The sequence below is a fragment of the Cottoperca gobio genome, chromosome 6 (assembly GCF_900634415.1).
Source record: "Cottoperca gobio chromosome 6, fCotGob3.1, whole genome shotgun sequence".
Lineage (NCBI taxonomy): Eukaryota > Metazoa > Chordata > Actinopteri > Perciformes > Bovichtidae > Cottoperca > Cottoperca gobio.
In genome coordinates, this window is record NC_041360.1 from 2,080,804 (window position 1) to 2,100,206 (window position 19,403).

At 43.4% G+C, this 19,403-nt stretch overlaps 1 protein-coding gene across 9 annotated transcripts in view; it reads right to left on the reverse strand.

The window, feature by feature from the left end:
* The window catches only part of ndrg4 (NDRG family member 4), a 54,527-nt gene that overhangs the window by 7,093 nt on the left and 28,031 nt on the right, over nucleotides 1–19,403 (reverse strand). For 7 of the 9 annotated variants that reach the window (XM_029434294.1, XM_029434290.1, XM_029434291.1 and 4 more), the window contains 4 exons: nucleotides 19,158–19,196; nucleotides 4,724–4,829; nucleotides 708–828; nucleotides 413–475 (listed from right to left, as the gene is read on the reverse strand). In XM_029434294.1, coding sequence (XP_029290154.1) covers nucleotides 413–475; nucleotides 708–828; nucleotides 4,724–4,829; nucleotides 19,158–19,196 — 329 coding nt within the window. Of the gene's footprint in view, nucleotides 1–412; nucleotides 476–707; nucleotides 829–4,723; nucleotides 4,830–7,060; nucleotides 7,284–19,157; nucleotides 19,197–19,403 lie in introns of those variants that run through there. The other 2 variants (XM_029434297.1, XM_029434296.1) reach the window with 1 other exon arrangement.

Here is a 19,403-nt window from a genome sequence, read left to right on the forward strand (position 1 = left end):
TGTGTGTCCATGCTAAAATTACATCCCGTTGGCACTCTGTATTTTCTAACATAGAAACAGCTCAGGAATCAAAGATGCTTGCTCGAAGATTAACAATGGCCATGAATATCTATGTGTTAAATGCTTCAGAAAATAAGAAGAATCTTGCAAGTTTACACCACCGGTGTTGACTGGTTTTGTTTAATTTTTATTGTCTATTTTATCTAAAAGTATTGGTATAAAGAGGAAAGTTGAACAGATAACACTGCTGTTGGTGTATGTAACACAAAGGGGACAGATGCAATGAGCAGGTTTTGCAACAGCTTGTACAGTATGAAGAGGAAATGATGTCCCTTCAGATGACTGTTATAAAACATGAGCTTTGTCCGCTCTGTGAATAAATGTGGAATATGTGTCATTTAAAAGCACCAACCCAAAGTGCTGCACAACAGTGGGCAGCATCCCGGCCAGCTGATCCATAGTTGGGTACTGGTACCTGTGAGGAGAAAGTTCTTCTTGTCATCGCTTCACATGGTGTTTGTGTTTATGTGATCATCTGTTTTTACTTATAATCACAATGCATACAAGTCATTTTCGAATACTTTAAACTGAGTGAATTGAGATAATCCTACAAAATAAAATCCTACAAATCATTCATTAGTGGTTATTATTAAGTGTATGTCTGGTTGAGAGAATACGTGTGTGTGTGTGTGTGTGCATTGTTGTACCCCTGTGGCATCTGTGACGCTCCAATCTGCTGTCCCGGGGCGTCGACGTGGCAGACCACAAAGTGCTTGGTGATCTCCTGCATATCCTCATTGTTGAAGAAAGAGTTGAAGCACAGCTTGTCTGTGGGAGAGTGAGGGAGGAGAAGAAATAAGCAGGGGCAGCATGGACTAAATAAATATAAAGGAGGATTTATATGTACCTTTTCTAAATCTTTAAAGCCACTCTTGGTAAACTACCTGCCTATATCCAAACACAGTTATCAGACCAGATCATCAACATGAATAATGTTCAATGTCTGATCTGAAGTCTGTTCTGAACTTTGCAGGCAGCATTTTTGTACTGGACAAAAAAAATATTTTGAAGATAAACTTCATTTTAGGGAGACTGCTAGCAGTCAAGAAGGAAATGATTCCACCTCCAAAGTTTATCTAAGTGTTGTATCTTGTTCGCTAGAAAGCTAATAACCAATACATTAAAGATTCGACAGTTAGCATTGTGATAGTTCTCCAACTTGGCGGCCCAAAAATGTAACTAATGCGGTGACATTGTAAATGGTATTGGACCCAACAATTCAAACTGGGATATCATAACGAAACGTTAATCAACGTGGCAGAAGTATTTTATTTGGTATATTTATATAGTGGATTTATATTGCATTGTTTTATATAGTGTGCTTTTTAATATACCTTATTGTGGTTTGATTTTATGACGTGTTATCATTTGGAAACAGTTATTGTAACGTTGTGCATTGTGCATTGTAACGTACGTTTTACTTCATGGTGATTACTTGAGCAATCAATGACACCCGTTGCGCCTCAAATGCCTGGTACAGACGGATTTAAGAGACACACAGGACAGACGGAAGAAAGGAGAAGAAGGGCCCAGTAGTAGCACCACACTATGACGACCAAGAACCGCAGGCCGGCAGCGAATATATATATATATATATATACAGTATATTATATATATATAATATATTATATTAATATAATAACCTTTTGGTCTTAGTATTTTAGTATTATTAATATATTTAATATATTAGTGTTATTTTATGGGGGTAATAAAATAACTTTTTAAAACTTTATTTCAATGTGAGGCTCCTTGAATACAGCGGCACATGTATTGACAAGAACTAGGAAACGGGATCATATTACTCCTGCATTCAAAATCCTTCTCCTGACTTACAAAGCAATTAATGGTCAGGCTCCAGCATATCTTAAAGATCTCATAGTACCTTATAAACCAACTAGAGCATTACGCTCCCAGACTGCAGGGTTACTTGTGGTTCCTAGAGTCTCTAAGAGTACAATGGGAGCCAGAGCCTTCAGCTATCAAGCTCCTCTCCAGTGGAACCAGCTTCCAGTTTGTGTTCGGGAGGCAGACACCCTCTCCACATTTAAGAGTAGGCTAAAGACTTTCCTTTTTGATAAAGCTTATAGTTAGGGCTGGCTCAAGCTTGCCCTGGATCAGCCCGTAGTTATGCTGCTATAGGCTTAGACTGCCGGGGGACACCTCCCTGCTCTCCTCCTTCTCTTCCTCGCTCCTCCCCTCCCTCTCTCCTCTTCTCCCTCTCTATCTTTATGCATTTATGTAAATATATGTTACTAACTCAGCATCCGGGGCATCATCCCCGGAGTTTCTGTGTCTCTTATGTGGCCGGTTGCCCCTTTTAAAGTTTACGTCTGGATCAGGAATCGTGGCTGCGCCTGCTGCCCTGGTCCTGCCGGACACTGGGAAGCCTTTTTGACATTCTCCTGGATTTATCCAAACTTTCTCTTTTTTGATCACAACATAATTTCTGTCAAATGTTGTATTTGTACTATGTTGTTTATCCTGTACACATGACGTCTATTGCACGTCTGTCCGTCCTGGGAGAGGGATCCCTCCTCAGTTGCTCTCCCTGAGGTTTCTTCCATTTTTCCCCACTGAGACATTGAGACAAATGTGTAATTTGTGATATTGGGCTATATGAATACATTTGATTTAATTTGATTTGATTGCCCAGTGTCCCTCTCTACCCGAACAAAAATAATCCTTTCCCCTTCCCCTGCTACAGAACCATTAGCAAACATAAATGATAGCACTTACTTACAGAGCAGCAGAGCGTGTACAATAGTGTTGTAATCATTATTGATAGTATAGCAATTATGTATACATGTTTCCTCATTGTCATTGAGCTCATTGTTTAAATGAAGGGGGATTGTGAGGGACTGTAATTACACCTAAAACAGATTCTATTTTCTCTTTCTTTCTAAAAATAAAAGAAGAGAGATTAATTTTGAGACTCACGCAGGATTTCTCTCAAAATGTAGAGCTCTATTTCTCTGAACTAGTTTAGGAACTTCAGAACATGGCATTCTACACCTGTATAAAGGATGTCAGCTCTGTGTTTGCCCTCCTCCCATGTCTGCGTTTGACCTACTTTCAGCCCATGCGTGTCAGACTCGGTGAAACCACGCAGCAACATCGTTTCCTCCTCGGGCTCTGACTGAGTACTGTTAATTAAACGGATCAATTAACACCACAGCTGGGTTAGAAATAAAAAGTATAGAAGTCATGAGGATGAGCTGGCTCCAGTTTTAGAGCTTGTTATCGTCACAGATATAGCCATGCTATGGGAGGACAGAGGTGAGAAGTTTGTGCTCTCCTACTGACTCCATGACCTACTTTCTCCCTCTACACTTTCCTTTTTTCTCTTTCTATCATCCCTCATCTGTTCTGCTCCTGCTCTTGCCTGCCTTTATCTCTCTCCCGATCTCACACTTCTGATCTCTTTCTCTTCATTTTAAATGAATCAATTTTTTTCTTCATGTTTTTTATTTCAGTGCACCTCCGTTCATCCCTCGCTGTGCTGCTCCACCCTCTAGGATTGTGCGCCACAGTCATGTGATTTGGTGACTGGCTGTGAATACTAATACCCTGGTGGTTCTGCTGCAGCTAAACAAACATTCTTTACTAGACTATTGCATTCATCAGTCTAATATATTTTACAGTATGTGTTACTACCATGTGTTTTCTTTCTTGCTTGTTCTTTATTACTAGATTTATTTTATTTTGTATTTGCCATGTATAGTTTTCTTGCTGAAGTAGGTGGCTTTATGTTGTTTGTATTATTATTATTATACAATAAGCATATCCATCTCATTTATTTTGAATGAGATGGATAATCAGCTAAATAATAATAATAATAATAATAACAATAAACACAAAAAGCCAGCCCTCTCCAGTCGCAGCAGCCGTCAGCAGATCTGTGGATCAGCCCCGTGACACGCTATCCTCCAAACCCACACCCTCCCTATCTCACCTCCATCCATCAAAGCATGCCGCTGGCTCCACCCGCCTCCCTCCGCAGCATGGGGATGTTTTTTGACCTACATTTTATTGATGCCTCTCCCACACCCTTTCATTTGCTTCATCATGTTTTGTTATTTTCTCTATTTTTGTCGCTGCTCATCACACTTTATGACAAACCCTCTTCAGAGCCTTTCTTTCTCTCTCAATGCTTTCATTTCCTCTGCTTTTCTCTACGTGTCTGTCCTCTGTCATACACATCTTCACATGTTATCCTTCCCTTTATTTAATTATTGACCACTCAGCCTAAGTGCTGGCATATAGATCCTGCTGTGACTTTGTACAAGTGTCATGAACATCATGACAGCCAGTACTCAGCTCTTAGACTTCAGCATAGCTTGAGATGAACTTTATGTACCATTGCCTATTGTTGTGATGATAAATATTACTAAATCCATGAAAGGAAACTCATTTTATATGACACATTTTAACACTTCAGGTAGGCTACATGTTTTTCATAATTTCCAGATAATCCTCCACACTGTGCCGAAACTATATAAAGACTAAAACTGCTAGTGTTTGTGTGAATGTGTGTGTAGCAGAGTGCAGGCAGGAACGAAGTGGCATAGAGGCCAATTATCACCACTGATAAGTACAGAAACACCTTTCCAAAAGACATGGAAGCACACACACACACACACACACAGTTTGCGTGGATACTCACGGTTCAGTCCCACATCGTGGTAGGTTAGGATTGCAGGCTTGTTTCCTTTGGGTGCCCCGCGGATCACCACATGCAGCATCCCATAAGGGGTCTCAACATCATGTTCCTGTGAAACACACAAACACATTCTCACTCACCTGGTGTTCACACACAGTCAGCTGTTAGCGAGAACATTTGCACCTGAAAAAAGACGGTCAAAAACACTGATTCATAATCTCAAGTGTTCACATTGTGACATACGATGTTGACACACACATTGTAAGAAACTCATTATTTAATCTGCTTTTTGTTGAACTTCAGACAAATTCACCTTCATCATTAACAGCCAATCTATGCAGCTTTGTTCCTCGTTAATCTTCAGTGTTACAGCTTTCACAGCAATATGTAATTAGTGACAGCTGTGAGCACAGTGAATCCTGGCAGTAAATGATTGGACGTAGATTTACTTAGCCTGTCATGCTCTGCAATATTTGAGTAAATGGCTTTAAAGACTGAAAACTGTAAAATGTATATGGCAAAAAAGGGGAAGTTTGAATTAATTTAATAATGTATTAAACTACTAAGGAGCATAGTGTATAACACAACGTGTTGTTGGTAGGAATGGAGCTAAAGAATACATTTTCCAAAGCATGACATTTTTACAATTGATACATTACAACAAAAGGCTGGAAGAACTCAATGTGAAAAAGCATATGACAGAAATGTCAGATAATATCAAAGAAATACAATCTCCTTTAACATGAAGACATTAAACATTAAAAATCATTGATTTATTAGATTTAAGATTTGGAAATCAATATAAAAATGTAAACTGAAATGTGGGAGGAAACATTTGAAACTGGACATGCACTAACACAAAGTTAATGGGAGTTCCTATTTATGGAAGGTCAAATGTGTTTTAGAACTTGTCTTTTTATATCAAAATGTATTTAATAGCTAAACAAAACAATGATCACAATATCCTGGTTAAAGCGACAACATCCTAATAATGAAGCGTCTATTGCAAGTGCTCTAATTTCTTACATCATTTTTAAATTATTGGGCAAGACATGAAGGTAGAGATCCCTAATGGCTCATACAGGTGCCTGACACTTGGCTGCTTGTGTATCCAAACATCTCTTCTTATGACCCACATTTTGTCAGCATCCGCTGGTCAGAGCCAGCAAGCTCAAAATGGAGGTAGGAGATATGTATTACAATGATCTGCAGACACACACACACACACACACACACACACACACACACACACACACACACACACACACACACACACACACACACACACACACACGCACACACATTTGACTGTCGCTGTCAATCTACCACATCTCTCAATAGGCGTCTGCTATTTGTCACATTATATATATTCACGAGGGACAGATTTAAATCACTCCCAATGACTCACAGTACAGAAACAAACTGTGCCAATTTCCAAACATCTGCATAATCCCCCCCTGCAGTAGATAGTCATGCAGCCAGCAGTTATGAGTTAATCTAGCCAGATTATCTCTCTATTATTTCATCATAAATATCAGTGTTATCTGCAGGCAGTGTTCTAATTTGAGGCAGTTACTGCTTCAGGGGCTTTGCTCACTGTTTTCTTTCAGTGGAACAAAAGATGACCTTCAGACATCCAGTAGAAAAACACAGAGAGGAATTTACAATATCTCTCAATAGAAATTCAGCTTTCAAAATATGACACAGCTTTTTCATGTTCCATAGCAACAAGATTGGTGGAATGTTTTATATTTAATTGTGACCTCAGAGCAAAAAGCCCTCTGCTCTCTCTTCCTTTCCTCTCTCTCTCTCTCTCTCTCTCTCTCTCTCTCTCTCTCTCTCTCTCACACATACACAAACACACACAAAACAGACAACAACAGACACAGACACACACACACACTCACACACACACAAAGACACACACACTCACACACACACACACACACACACACACACACACACACACACACACACACACACACACACACACACACACACACACACACACACACACACACATGCATTGCATCTGTTCACATGCTTAAGTGTGTTAGTAGGCCAGAGAATGACCCTTCATTTGACACTGACGCTGCACTTTTTCCTTCTCAATGCAGAATATTGAGATAGAACATATTCATTGTAATCATTGTAACACCAGCTAAATATTTTTGCAAAAAAATATTCCAAATTTAAAAGTTTGGGGCAAATACAAGCAGCTCAATCACACAGGTTGTAAAGATCAAGAAATGTATTCCGACATTCTTGTTACCAGATCAAAGGGACTCACACACACTAATGAACAAATAACACACACACACACTCCTCCCTGCCACTCACCCCATCCCAGCACTCAGGCATGGCTCCACTGTACTACTCTCAGCTGACAAAGAAGAGGAGGGAGGAGGGTGCAGACAGGCAGACGAGCAGCCAGGCCTCTCCTGTTTTAAGGGACTAGGTCCTGGTGAGCACTCGCTGTAGGATGGAGAGCTGGATGGGATGCTGCAGGCTGCTGCAGTGTCTTTGTCTGCTCTACACTACTCACACCCAGACTCTTAAGCTCGGAGCTGCTGCCCTCCTCACTTCCCGCCCCTTCTCCTCTCACTATAGGCACCCGAGAAAGGGTGCGGGGCAGGCTGGAGATGATTTGCTCAGAGTGCTGCCTCCCCTGCACAGGATTGGTTGGCTGCCTTGTCAGTCTGTAGTCTGAAGGCACTCTCTCTCATCAGCACCACTGCTTTTTATCTATTTCTGCTTCACTGTCTTTCTGTTTTCCTCTGTGCCCTTGTTTTCTTTCATCCTTTTGGCAAAAACAAAACAGTTGCTAATGATTAATCGAGGCAAAATCCTTTTTATCAAGAAATATTAGGAGACCTCAACTGTAAGTCTGCAGTTAGCCTGGACATAATGTGTTATGCAGCAGTCAACAAGAATCCGAGGAGCATCCTCATGCCTTGATTGTTGTCACCTTTCTCAAAATCTGTTGAGCAGCTTCAGACCGTAACATTTATTAGGCTTCTCACCAGAACTAACAGGCATCACACTTGTTTTAGTCTCCGTAAAGCATCCTGCATTTAATCCATTTATTTAAATGGAATTACAGTGATCTGTAAATCGCCGTGGCGAAGTAAATCCTCTTGAATTCTGAGCATCACTTTCAATTTTAGTGATCTTTGATAGAGTAAATCACTAGTTGAAAAATAGCAAACTTTCTTGACAGTGCTGAATTTCGAGGGAATGGAGTCAGAGAGTCCAAAATTGAGCAATCTATTGTAATTTATTATCTGTACATAATCCACTTTTATTTAACCTCTCTCAAAACCATCGTGTAGTAAGTGACTTCATTTGATGTTAGCCTACTTTTAGACTTATTTTAGAATTTATATCTGTTTATAGTATTGTTGTATCTGTCATCTGATTTTCTTTTGTTTCTTCTGCAATGTTCATGCTGTCTTTGCTAGGTTTACCTTAACAAAGGTTTCCAACCACAATTGAACTCACCTGGTTAAATAAAGGTAAAACAAATACAATGAAATTACATAAAACCCTGAGGACAAAATGTACGAGGGGAACAAACAGCTATTTTGACTGACAAGAGCTGGCATGTTCCCGGCTTGCTAGGCTAGCGTGTTAGCATTTAGCTTGTCAGGTACAGTGGTTTGTGAACTAGCCCTGCGAGTAGTCACTACGTCACCAAGCTTCAAGATCTTTTTCATCGAAGAACTATTTTGTGGAGATGAGTTGAGTTTTGCTGTGCCACTTTCTATGTAGCCAGGGTTCTGTTTCTATTGGAGAACATATTACCTGTTAATTGCAGCTTGTTAGAGGCATTATTGTGCTCTTGACACTAAAACAGGAAACTGTTACTATTTACATCTGCATGGATAAAATGGATGCTAAGCTTGTATTTTATTTTACCAATGACTGCTGACATCTTGTATTTTTATTTAACCATTGCTCAGATAGATCTTTGTCTCTTTCTGCACTTTACATTGTCAGTTTAGTTGAACTGTTGTACATTGTTTTATTTTCCATGTACAAAATAAGAGCGTTGTTGGGCAGAGTGAGTTTGAACAAATATTGATATCAGATAGATATTAGGCCCGGATTTAACAAAACAAAGTAAGTGTAACTGTGGACGATGACAACTGACATCCATCCATCGTCTACTGCTTATCTGGGGTTGGGACGCGGGGGCAGCAGCTCCAGTAAGGAACCCCAAACTTCCCTTCTCCGGGCCACATCCGCCAGCTCCGACTGGGGGATCCCGAGGCGTTCCCAGGCCAGTGAGGAGATATAATCTCTCCACCGAGTCCTGGGTCTTCCCCGGGGTCTCCTCCCAGCTGGACGTGCCTGGAACACCTGCTAGGGAGGCGCTCAGGTGCCATCCTTACTAGATGCCCGAACCACCTCAACTGGCTCCTTTCAACGCAAAGGAGCAGCGGATCTACTCCGAGTCTCTCCCAGATGGCTGAGATTCTCACCCTATCTCTAAGGGAGACGCCAGCCACTCGCCTGAGAAAACCCATTTCGGCCGCTTGTACTCGCTGCTTGATCTCGTTCTTTCGGTCATGACCATAGGTGAGGGTAGGAACGAAGATCAACGGGTAGATCGAGACCTTTGCCTTCAGGCTCAGCTCTCTTTTCATCACAACGGTGCGGTAAAGCGAATACAATACTTCTCCGATTCTCCGGCTAATCTCTCAGCAAGACCCTGAGGTACTTGAACTCCTTCACTTGGGGTAAGGGCTCATTCCCTACCATACATCCTTACACACTCTCTGGTCTTCCTTTTTGAATAAGGGAACCACCACCCTGTCTGCCACCCCCTAGGCACTGTCCCAGACTTCCACACAATGTTGACGAGGCATGTCACAAAGGCAGCCCTTCAACATCCAAAGCCTTCAGCATTTCTGGACAGATCAACCCCCTGCGGCTTTGCCACTGTGGAGTTGTTTGACTACCTCAGTGACCTCCAACAGGCAAATTGACGATGGTCCCCCATCAGCTTCCAGCTCTGCCTCTACCATAGAGGGTGTGTTAGTCGGATTCAGGAGTTCCTCAAAGTGCTCCTTCCACCGCCCGATAAACTTCTCAGTTGAAGTCAGCAGGGTCCCACCCTTGCTGTACACAGCTTGCATGGTTCCCCGCTTCCCCCTCCTGAGGTGCCGGATGGTTTTCCAGAAGCACCTTGGTGCCGACCGAAGGTCCTTCTCCATAGCTTCTCTGAACTTCTCCCACACCCACTGCTTTGCCCCTGCCAAGCCCTTCTACCCTGCAACTTTTTCCGGAGTCCTCCCGGATTACATAACCTGGAAGGACTCCTTCTTCAGGGCGGCTGTGGCTCAGGAGGTAGAGTGGTCGTCCACTTGGAGGTTGGTGGTTCGATCCCCAGCCCCTGCAGTCAGCATGTCGAAGTGTCCTTGGGCAAGATACTGAACCCCAAATTGGCCAGGCCAATGTGAATGAATGGTTACACTACTGAAGAGCTGATGTGCACCTTGTATGGTAGCCTCTGACTCTGTATGAATGTGTGTGAATGGGTGAATGACATGTGTTGTAAAGAGCTTTGAGTGATTGGAAAGATTGGAAAAGCACTATATAAAAGCAGTCGGACAGCTTCCCTGACCACGAGGGTTACCGCCCCTTGAGGTACATAAGACCTTGAGACCGCAGCTTCAGCAATAGACATTTTGGATATTGCCCACTTCAGAAAAGCTCCACAGAGTTGAAGATCTCCCGGACAGGGGCTTCCTCCAGATGGTGATCAGTTGACAGCTCCACCCCTCTCTTCACCTCTCTTCATGTCCAAAACATGGGGCCTCAGATCAGATGATACGATCACAAAATCGATCATTGACCTTTGGCCTAGGGTGCTCTGGTACCACGTACACTTATGAGCATCCTTATGTTCGAACATGGTGTTTGTTATGGCCATTCCAGGACTAGCACAGAAGTCCAACAACAAACAACCGTTCAGGGAGATCAGGGAGGCCGTTCCTCCCAATCACGCCTCTCCAGGTGACTCCATTGTTTCCCACGTGAGCGTGGAAGTCTCCCAGCAAGACTACGGAGTCCCCTACTGGAGCCCCCTGCAGGGCTCCCTTCAGGGTCTCCAAGAATGCCTAATACTCCAAACTGCTGTTTGGTGCACATGCACAAACAACAGTCAGAGTTTTCCCCCCCATAACCCAAAGGCGTAGGGAGGCGACCCTCTTATCCACCGGGGTGAACTCCAACGTAGCGGTGATCAGCCGGGGACTTGTGAGTAACACACGCACGCCCGTACACACACACACACACACACACACACACACACACACACACACACACACACAATCACCTGACCATTTTTCTCCCCTATTTTTATTAGAACATAATGTAAATGTGATATATTGTGCCTTAGAATTATAAGAAGCTAATCCTATTTCATGATATTGATGTGTAAATCTCTACTGTAAAATAATAGTTTGACATTGTAAAAAGGGTTGTATGCTTTCTTACTGAGAGTTGGATAACATCAATGCCACAAAGTCTGTGTGCAAAATGGAGCTGGAGCCAAAAGCTTAGTATAGCATACAGTTTATGTCTGTTTGCTTACATGTCTATCTACTGTGTATGTCTCTCTAGATACTGTATATAGCTGTCTATTTATATCTCTGTCTGCTTATAGGTCTATCTATATGTCTCTCTAGATATATGTCTGCCTGTGTATGTATGCGTCTGCTTATATGTCTATCTATGTCTCTCTAGATATATGTCTGTCTTTTTATATGTATGTCTGTCATTATTCGCTTCGTTCATAGAACCATTAACTGCAACAATACGTCCAAATAACGACATCTCCGGCATTGCAACAAACAAACTTAATACACAAAATCTGTCATATTGACATATTACTATTTCTAAAAAATATAAAATAAATCACTCAATGAAGTTATTAAAATCATCCATGCCGACTCTAACCTTTGTGACTATTCAATAAATTGGAACTAATTAATCATATTACCCCTGTGTCAACACAGTTGGAATACTACCCCTCAGAATTTCCCCTTCTCCTTTATCACAGGCAATACCAAATATTGTGGTATATAAATAATTTATATAAATAATATATAATTTTTTAATAATATAAATATAAGACTAGCCCTAATTATCGCCAGGTAAACAGGTAACACTGGAACAAATCTCAGCCCAACAAAAACAACAATTTGAAAAATTGCCACAACAAACTCAAACAAATATCATTCATATACACTTACATGCACAAACACAAATAGGACCATGCACACGCACCTACTACTTGATTTTCCATTTCCTGTGTTGTTTTGAAAGGTTCCCTTCCTCTTGTGTCATGTCTTGTTTTACTTCCTATCCTTGTGTTTTTCCCTCATCCTGTGATTGTTGATTTGATCCTCCCGTGTCCATTCATCCTTCCCTTGTGTTTTTGCCTTTCTTCCTCAGCTGTGTCTCATTCCCTCATTTAGTGTATCTGTGTATATATCCTGGTCTGTCTCATTGTTGCTTGTTTGTCTTCCATGTTACGCCCATGCTACCTTGTGCTACCTTGTGCTACCTTGTGCTTCCCTCGTGCTTCCCTCGTGATACCTCGTCTCATCTTGGTTTGTGTTTTCAGTTTACTTGTTACCTTTTGTATTTTTATAGCTTGCCCCCGCTGTTTTTGCTTTGGACTTTTTGTGTTTAGTCTTTGTTTCATTTTTTCTCACTTGCCTCTCAGGGCTTCAGAAGAATATGTAAAAATGACAAATTGTGGTTTTAGTGTGAGCTACGAGTCGTAACTACTTTTCTGAAACAGCAGTCAGGTGCAGTGATTTTCTATTTAGACATACCTCATGTGTGCTCTAAGTCATTAAATAAAGTGTGCAGTGTGTCTGCGAGTCAATACTGTGGAAGACTGAGGCATGTTTTAGTATATTTTATAGTCTTACAACCTTGTTTGTCTAGACACACCTGTCATTATGTGCCTCCATTAATGATGAGCGGAATCAAACCATTTATTGCAGTAATAAACAGATATGAAATCTTACCATAATTATCTTCGTACAACCATGGGTGGTTTTAAAATTAACTGTTTGTTTAGGCATTAAAATATTTTGATTGTTTTGCCAATAAAGGCCATTAAAACTGCATATGGGAAGAGTTCATTTTCATATCATGTACAATATACAACACATCCTGTATAGTATACCATCTCTTCTGGCAGAGAGATATAAAGCAATAAGATCAACTGCTTTTTTCCTGGATTCCCACATGGAGGCTCCTTGGATTTATTAAGCATAGTCTAAATTTATTATGCGATGCTTATTCTTCATAAATAAAAAAAAAAGTTCTGTTTAAATGTACAATGTGTAAGATATGCCAGAATTTAAACTTAAAACAATTAATATTATCAACAGTGTGAAGAGGTAACAGTGTTGACGTTATGTCAAAAACGTCTCTGTGTTGTGTTGCAGAAATATCTACTGAAGTTAGCATGCACTCCGTCCAGTCTGTAAAACCACTTGTTCCTCTAGAGGTGATAGTGAGTCACTGTAGTTGCAGTCTGCTCTCAGTATAGAGGGAGAAGAAGTACAGCTGCTGACTCAAAGCTTGTCAACATTACATCCATGATCCCTGCACGTTTGCTAGTTTATTTTATTAATTAAAAAGTCGCAGAAACGAGAAAACGAAAAATAGCATCTCCTCTTGAACTTAAAGCAAAGTGTGTAACATTGGAGAAGCCAGCAAGATAGAGATTTAAAATTATCCACCAGATTTGTTTTCTTCTTTTTGTTAGAGCATTTGATTTATTGATTTATGTTGGGATGGCAAGATGCCAAGGCAAATTGGTCTCAGGTGAGGGGCCAGACTAAGAATGGTTAAAAAACGACTTCATGAAAGAAAGGGAAAGGAAAGGAGAGACCCTGCCCGGAGGAAGCCCGGGGCCCCCGTCTGGAGCCAGGCCCAGAGGGAGGGCCCGACAGCGAGCGCCTGGTGGCCGGGTTTGCCACGGAGCCCGGTCGGGCACAGCCCGAAGAAGCTACGTGGTGCCTCCCATCCATCCATCCTGTGGGCCCACCACTCATGGGAAAAACCGCTGGGGTCGGGTGCGCTGTCACATGGGTGGCAGTGATGGTCAGGGACCTCGACGGACCAGACCCGGGCAGCAGAGGCTGGCTCTGGGGACGTGGAACGTCACCTCTCTGTGGGGGAAGGAGCCGGAACTAGTGCGGGAGGTGGATCGCTACCAGTTGGATCTGGTGGGGCTTACCTCCACGCACAGTCTTGGCTCTGGAACCGTACTCCTGGATAGGGTTACTCACTAGTCCCCGGCTGAGCGCCGCTACGTTGGAGTTTATCCCGGTGGACGAGAGGGTCGCCTCCCTACGCCTTCGGGTTATGGGGGGAAAACTCTGACTGTTGTTTGTGCCTATGCCCCAAACCGCAGTATTCGGCCTTCTTGGAGACCCTGAATGGAGCCCTGCAGGGGGCTCCAGTAGGGGACTCCATAGTCTTGCTGGGAGACTTCAACGCACACGTGGGAAACGATGTAGACACCTGGAGAGGCGTGATTGGGAGGAAGGGCCTCCCTGATCTAAACCCGAACGGTCGTTTGTTGTTGGACTTCTGTGCTAGTCATGGAATGGCCATAACAAACACCATGTTCGAACATAAGGATGCTCATAAGTGCACGTGGTACCAGAGCACCCTAGGCCAAAGGTCAATGATCGATTTTGTAATCATATCATCTGATCTGAGGCCGCATGTTTTGGATACTCGGGTGAAGAGAGGGGTGGAGCTGTCGACTGATCACCATCTGGTGGTGAGTTGGATCAAGGGGTGGGGGAAGACTCTGGACAGACCTGGTAAACCCAAACGGGTAGTGCGGGTGAACTGGGAACGTCTGGAGGAAGCCCCTGTCCTGGGGATCTTTAACTCACACCTCCGGCGGAGCTTTTCAGCCATCCCTGTGGAGGTTGGGGGCATTGAACCTGAGTGGGCGATGTTCAAAACCTCTATTGCTGAAGCTGCGGTGATGAGCTGTGGTCTCAAGGTCTTAGGTGCCTCAAGGGGCGGTAACCCTCCAACACCGTGGTGGACCCCGGTGGTCAGGGAAGCCGTCCGACTGAAGAAGGAGTCCTTCCGGGTTATGTTATCCGGGAGGACTCCGGAAACAGTTGCAGGGTATCGAAGGACTAGAAGGGCGGCAGCTTCTGCTGTGTCAGAGGCAAAGCAGCGGGTGTGGGAGAAGTTCGGAGAAGCTATGGAGAAGGACTTTCAGTCGGCACCAAGGTGCTGGGACAGTGCCTAGGGGTTGGCATACCGGGGTGGTGGTTCCCCTATTTAAAAAGGGGGACCAGACTACAGGGGTATCACACTTCTCAGCCTCCCTGGTAAAGTCTACTCCAAGGTACTGGAAAGGAGGGTTCGGCCGGTAGTCGAACCTCTGATTGAAGAGGAACAATGCGGATTCCGTCCTGGTCGTGGAACAACAGACCAACTCTTTACTCTTGCAAGGATCCTGGAGGGGGCCTGGGAGTACGCCCATCCGGTCTACATGTGTTTTGTGGATCTTGAGAAGGCGTATGACCTGGTCCCCCGGGTGATACTGTGGGAGGTGCTGCGGTAGTATGGGTTGAGGGGGTCACTTTTGAGGGCCATCCAATTCCTGTACGCCCAAAGCAAGAGTTGTGTCCGGATACTCGGCAGTAAGTCGGACTCGTTTCCCGTGAATGTTGGCCTCCGCCAGGGCTGCACTTTATCACCAATCCTGTTCGGGATTTTCATGGATAGGATATCGAGGCGTAGTCGTGGAGGAGAGGGGTTGCAGTTCGGTGACCTGAGGATCTCATCGCTGCTCTTTGCAGATGATGTGGTCCTTATGGCATCATCGGTCTGTGACCTTCAACAGTCACTGGATCGGTTCGCAGCCGAGTGTGCAGCGGTTGGGATGAGGATCAGCACCTCCAAATCTGAGGCCATGGCTCTCAGCAGGAAACCGGTGGATTGCCTACTCCGGGTAGGGAATGAGCCATTACCCCAAGTGAAGGAGTTCAAGTACCTCGGGGTCTTGTTCGTGAGTGAGGGGACAATGGAGCGAGAGATTGGCCGGAGAATCGGAGCAGCGGGGGCGGTATTACAGTCACTTTACCACACCGTTGTGACGAAAAGAGAGCTGAGCCAGAAGGAAAAGCTCTCAATATACCGGTCGATCTTCGTTCCTACCCTCACCTCTGGTCATGAAGGCTGGGTCATGACCGAAAGAATGAGATCACGGGTACAAGCGGCCGAAATGGGTTTTCTCAGACGGGTGGCTGGCGTCTCCCTTAGAGAATAGGGTGAGAAGCTCAGCCATCCGTGAGAGACTCGGAGTAGAGCCGCTGCTCCTTTACGTTGAAAGGAGCCAGTTGAGGTGGTTCGGGCATCTAGTAAGGATGCCACCTGGGCGCCTCCCTAGGGAGGTGTTCCAGGCACGTCCAGCTGGGAGGAGACCCCGGGGAAGACCCAGGACTCGGTGGAGAGATTATATCTCCTCACTGGCCTGGGAACGCCTCAGGATCCCCCAGTCGGAGCTGGAGGATGTGGCCCGGAGAAGGGAAGATTGGGGTTCCTTACTGGAGCTGCTGCCCCCGCGACCCGATCCCGGATAAGCGGTAGACGATGGATGGATGGATGGATGTTGGGATGTAAAGAGTATTCCAACAAATATAACAAAAACTAATTCTAAACTATTTCCCACCCTAACTTTAACATTACCACCTAACCATCTAAGGTCCCTTAAGCAAGGCCCCTAACCTAATCTGCTCCAGTAGAGCTGCTCAGTGGCCAGCAGATCAGACTGTGGCATACCTGTCAACATTGGAATTTTAAAATAAGGGACATGTTTTGGCGGACTCCGCCCATATTTTCACAGCTCTCAGCCACCCAGCCCCTACTCATGTAATGTAAATGTAAACACATAAGGGACGGGTATATACATTCAGGAAATAAATACAATGTATGTATTTTATTTATTAGTTAATATATTATTTGATGATTGATGAGTGTGTGGCTTTTGTTTTCCCCGACGAGGACTTCCTTGCGATGGCAGAGTCAGGAAACATGTCCGCGACACTGCGACTGAAATCATCGCAGAAGCAGGCGGCTACATTATTTTTGCCGCAAAGCATTGACATCTTTCCCTCAGCTTTGGTCACTTGTTTTGCCTCTGAAACAGTTCTTGTCACACATGAAGTCATTGACAGTAAATATTTTTGTGCCTCTTGGCGTGCTTGTGCATGGACGATTGTTCATGCTGGCGAACATCGCTTATTCCGCCATGTGCGATGCTAACATCTGAATGGCACACTTTACAAAAAGCACGAGTTTGCCCGACTCTGCTTTTTAATAAATAAGGGAAGGTCTCCTCTCATTTATTCAGGTACTTGCATAAAGTTTTAACTTGTTTGGCAGGTACAACTGCGTCTCCATGTATCTCCCGTTCACTGTGACTCTCATCCATATGTTTTAGTCTTCTTCTGTGTTATTGTTCCCGTTTTCTTCTTCTTCTGTGTGTTTACTGGCGGATAACGTTTTTCAGCTAAAGTTAAACATAATACTGCCACCTGCTCTACCGGAGGCCACTTTACACTTTTTTAAATTAGGCCTTTTATTTTTTTGAAAGGTTAAAAATACGGGATAATTACGGGAAAATATTTAAACGGGAGGAAAAAGGGATATAAGGAAGGGTTGACAGGTATGGACTGTTGTTGGGCAGCATCCAGGTGTTCCAGGTGGGAATGTGTAACTCTATGACTGTGATCAGGGTGTTCCTGAATAAGAGAGCATTGCTCTCAGTGAAACTCCTCCTAAATAAATAAAGACAAATATTTTTTAAAAGTTCCATATACTGATAATGAAAATAGTCAGCACTCTAAATATTGCAAGGGTGCACTAAGATGCTGTTTTTGGAAAATGCAGTTTACCCTAACACACATGAAGAAAGGTATTATTTACTTGAAAAATGAATTGCAAAAAAGAGAGAGGCAGTATCCTTTATCTCACAGGCATATAGCAAGCAGAAACAATACTGTTCTTCAAATGCAGCAATCTTTGTTAACACCTTGAAGTGTCAGGTTGAAGTGTGAAAGAGAGGTGTTCATGAGAAACTTCTCATCACTCCTGTCTCCCTCAGCACGTCTGACTAAAATAAACCAGTTGTTACACGTGTGAAGCTCAACTTCTCAAACTGATGGCGTAATGGTTCATGCAAGTTTATACATTTTTGAGTTCAGGTGCTCTGCTCTAGTTAGCCGAGTAAAGTATCCAAATATCCAGTTCATGCACTCTCATAGTGAAACAGTACTACCACAGTATTTTAATTTATATAAATTGATCAGTGTTTTCATGAAAACATACAGCTGTGAGTTACAGTACTTTTAGAGCAACTGGAAACCTGTCATGATCGCCACTCAGCGGTGGACTTTGAGTCTTACCCATCTCATTATCCCATGTCTGCTCCTCACGTCTTCATTAACAGGGGACAGAAAAGTTATTTTCAGTGACCATGGTCATCAGGGACAACAACCTTTCAATTTAGTTTGCAGTGAGATTCAGTACCAGTGCAGTCAGCGTAGGCCTTCTGTGACAAACAGCCAGCGCAGATGCGAGATGTGCTGATGCTACCCGTACTTTACAGTGTTGAGCAGTGAAATGGCAGAGGGTATGACAGTTAGTTTTGGCTAATGGTTGGCTGCGGCGGGAACCGACACGGCAGGAACTTACATTCTAAGTATAGGGGGTGGGTACTGTCACAAATTATGGATTTTGGCTTCTGTTTGTTGTACAGTTCAAATTGATTTTTCTGCTGAGTGTCAATAATTGTGCTGTTGACTTTCGTCACCCTTGTTAATGAGTTTTTCTGTTTGATGTTGAGAGATGCATTCCATCAAATAAATGAGAAGATGGAGACTGACACAATGAACGATTTATGAAACAATGTCATCAGGGTAGAACGTAGGTCTGACATACTAGACAGACACACTTATAATCACACTGATGTGCATGTTAGAGTCGCCTGTTCATGTCTTTGGATGCAGGCACGAGATGAACATCCAAACTCTACAAAGGCCTGAACTACCGAGGACCTTCTTGCTGCACTAATGACTCTACCATACCTGTCACTTTTGCTGCATATTCTTTATCAGTACATTGGAGTCACAGCTGGTACTGGACACTTCCATCTTAACATAGTTATTATTATCTGTGTTATATTTAGCCTTGTGAAATTACAAATAACCTTTTTTTCTTTTCTCTGTTGACTCAGACAGGCTGTTTACGAAGAGACGGCAAACAAAGCGAGATGAAGGATGACAGATGGTGAACACAAAAGACACACTGATAAGAAAAGGAGGAGAGAGAGTGGCCGGCTAACAGCAGCACACACATCAGCTCATACCTTCCAATCCCCTGCCGGCATCAGCTGTTCACAGCTTTCCTGCAGAGAAACACAAGCAGAGAGAGAAGACGAAGAAAGAATATTTAAATAGGGACGAGATAAGTAGTCTGAATGTGTCTACCACACACATATTCCTCATGTATTAAAGCGTGCATCCACTGTTGGAGCTGTAGGCCGCTAGACTTACAGAAGAGATAGGCTGTAGGTCCAAACCACAGTAAAACTCAGTCTCCCAGAAGCACGTCA